The following is a 2,889-nucleotide window of genomic DNA, read 5'->3' as shown; positions in this document are numbered from 1 at the left end:
AACCTGCTCAAGCCAGCCCAAGGGCGTACCCGAGGGAGCCACCAGTATAAATATCAACCTATACATGCACGAACAGACACTTACAAATATTCCTTCTTCCCTCGCACAATCCCCCAATGGAACGCCTTGCCTGGCCCGGTAGTTATGGCTCCCACCGTTGAGTCCTTCCGGGCCAGGCTGGAGGCCTGCCCGCCTTAAACCAAGGCCTCCCCCCCTAAAGTGCCCCATCAGGGGCTATATGGGGGTGTAGCCGGGGCTCATGTAACATCTTTGAGCCCCGGCAAAGATGAAGATGAAGATATTAACTACATCCAGCTTTTGTAAGCCAACCATTTTGAACCATTTTTCAAACTTGACCTTCTTTTTCACAATGGCTACTCATGTACCAAATATCAATAGGATCCATCCACAACTTTTCGAGTTATGACGCTGACCTACATACAGACACACACCACAGCTGCTCCACCAAGCCCAAACCAAAAGCCTACCCTTCTGACGAAGGCAAATATATGTGATAAGCGAAAGAAAGTATTATTACCTAAGAGTGTGCTGTTGAAGGATTGTGTTGCCCTGCTCTCCTGTTGACTCTGCCTCCCTTCCTTCCCACCATCTTCCCCTGGGTCAGACTGTCTAGGCTGGGTTATTTTCGAGGTCTTATTTACTCCAGCTTTCCTTTGGGCTTTCTGAAGCATCATCTGAAACATTGATTCATATTTAAAAACAGTAAGAAGGGTTACTGTGCCCTTTGTTTAAGAACACTGGTGAGATCAAACAGCTAGTTCATTGGAAAATTCTCTCCTAAGCTGGTTTAATTTTGCCTGAATTGCTTTTCATCTATGACTGATGGCTAAGCCCCAAAACATGGACAGCGTCGGGCAACCTTATCGGACTTATATCGACCAGCTTGCTGAAGACATGGGCGTGAAGGCTGAGCATCTCGAGCAGCTAATGGCAGATAGAACTGTCTGGAGGGAGAGTTGCCTAACATGATGATGATGCTCAGCCGCATATCCAAACCTCTCACCTTTTGACAAACCAGCGATGGTCTGACACTGTCGGTGGTTGTGCATGACTTGATGGCCAGTGGAGACCGATGGCTGGGGTGAGTGGTGTTCTTGATGATCTGGGAAACCTGGACCTCCGGGGAGAACGATACCTGCTTCCTTTCTCCTGAATCACTGGAATCCTTGTAGAATGCATTTCCAGGAAGTAAAGGAAAGGTTTGTATTGATAGCCTGGTCACAAAAGCATGTTGGCAGAACGTACTGCACCTGCGTGAAACTCAGATTTTTCACAGTCTTCATTTGATGTTTGGGCATTATTACAACATAACTTTGCCCGTTACAGACATCTTTTCCGATACATTTGAGGAGATGTCATCCTTTAATATGCAAATATGACCTTAAAAGAGACGTTCTTCTAATGTAATATGCACAATACATTACTGGGTTTTGCACAGACACAGCATGCTCTGCTGACATGCTGGTCACAATAATGAAAATGAAAAAATTCTGCATTAAATTATATTATTTTTAGAACAAAAATACATTCAGGATGAATAAAAGGCAAGGAAAAATTGATTAAAATGTGTCAAGACACCTTAACAGAGCAGTCTGTCTTTGCTGTCTTGGATCTTGTCTTGAGAATGGACCTCAGACTTGAGCTGTCTGAGTCAAAGGAAGATTGGGAGGAAGTCTCCAGCTCTTCAAGACTGTCATCTTCTACAAATGAGATGCAGCAAAAAAGGAATGGTCACAAAAATAGGCTTTGCTGGTACAAAAATGTAGATCTCAAAACAGACAAAAGCGGTAAAAAAAAAAGAAAGGTAACATTTGCAAAGCAAATATGCATAATGCTTTCACAAACTACTGCTCTGTTTATTCTTACTCAAACACATTGATATATATATATATAAGGTGACCAGTCCCTCCAACTCTATCCTGCTACTTGCTACGTAATGTATGGTATGTTATTTGACACAAGAAGATTTTCACATACCGTATGAGGTGAATGGTCTACTTGTTTCTGCTATCGATTTCTGTCTGTTTTTCCTGTAAACACAACAAATAGCCAACTTAATCTAATCTATAACTTGCATAATAAGATATTCTAGACACTATGGACTGGTTTTATCAAAGTAAGCAAAATACCACAAAGCCAGATGCAAAATAAACTCCATAAAAGTCTGACATATAAATTTGTCTCACCTTCCCTGGTGAACTTTTGGAAATGGCTTTCCTGTCAAAAGAAGATAAAAACTCAGCAACATTTACAATATCCAGCATTAAAAAAATAAAAGAACCAAGGATCCAATCGTGGTTACAAAACCACAAGATATTTGAGCTTTTCATGGTGCTGAAATTCCATCTGATGATGCAACCTTATGTTTGGAATCTTTGCCTTTTCAACAAATGTGCATTATTAGAGCAGCTACAAAAGCCCTTTGGAGAGGCATGTTAGCACTGTCCTTGGTGCTGAACATTGGTTAACTGGAGCCTATACAAAATTCTCCACTGGAAAACATAACATAGCGATTGTTACATGTAGGTGTCCCAAAACTGTTAAGGGAACTATTAATGCTTCTGCACAACACAACAGCTGTAAGAATAAGACATTAAAACCATGATATATGTCTGTGCTAGACACCTGACTGTTGCGTCTCCACTAGGTGAAACTTGTTGCTGACATACACCTCCTTTGGAAGGGACCTGTGGTACAATGTTAGCTTCTGACCTGAAAAGTTCAACAAACACATACACAATCAGGACAGGAACATATGGCTTATTCAGGTTAGGAGATACAAAACTCTCAAACAAAAAGTACTGCTGCAGTTCCCCAAACACACTGCTAGGGGGCTAAAGTCTATATCACTTCTTCCTGAGAGCTACC

The 2,889-nt window shown here is 41.7% G+C and overlaps 1 protein-coding gene across 6 annotated transcripts in view; it reads right to left on the bottom strand.

Annotated features, from left to right (window-relative positions):
- LOC109488207 overlaps nt 1-2,889 on the bottom strand; it is a 15,711-nt gene that overhangs the window by 7,214 nt on the left and 5,608 nt on the right. For 3 of the 6 annotated variants that reach the window (XM_019792392.1, XM_019792394.1, XM_019792397.1), the window contains exons 9-14: nt 2,647-2,733; nt 2,208-2,238; nt 1,999-2,051; nt 1,600-1,721; nt 1,025-1,186; nt 539-695 (exon numbers count right to left, since the gene is read on the bottom strand). In XM_019792392.1, coding sequence (XP_019647951.1) covers nt 539-695; nt 1,025-1,186; nt 1,600-1,721; nt 1,999-2,051; nt 2,208-2,238; nt 2,647-2,733 — 612 coding nt within the window. The remainder of the gene's footprint in view (nt 1-538; nt 696-1,024; nt 1,187-1,599; nt 1,722-1,998; nt 2,052-2,207; nt 2,239-2,646; nt 2,734-2,889) is intronic. The other 3 variants (XM_019792393.1, XM_019792396.1, XM_019792395.1) reach the window with 2 other exon arrangements.

Source organism: Branchiostoma belcheri, unplaced genomic scaffold, assembly GCF_001625305.1.
Source record: "Branchiostoma belcheri isolate BF01 breed outbred unplaced genomic scaffold, Haploidv18h27 scaffold92, whole genome shotgun sequence".
In the NCBI taxonomy this organism is placed as follows: domain Eukaryota; kingdom Metazoa; phylum Chordata; class Leptocardii; order Amphioxiformes; family Branchiostomatidae; genus Branchiostoma; species Branchiostoma belcheri.
Note: the sequence above shows the minus strand (reverse complement) of the source record. Positions and strands in the feature narration are given on the sequence as shown.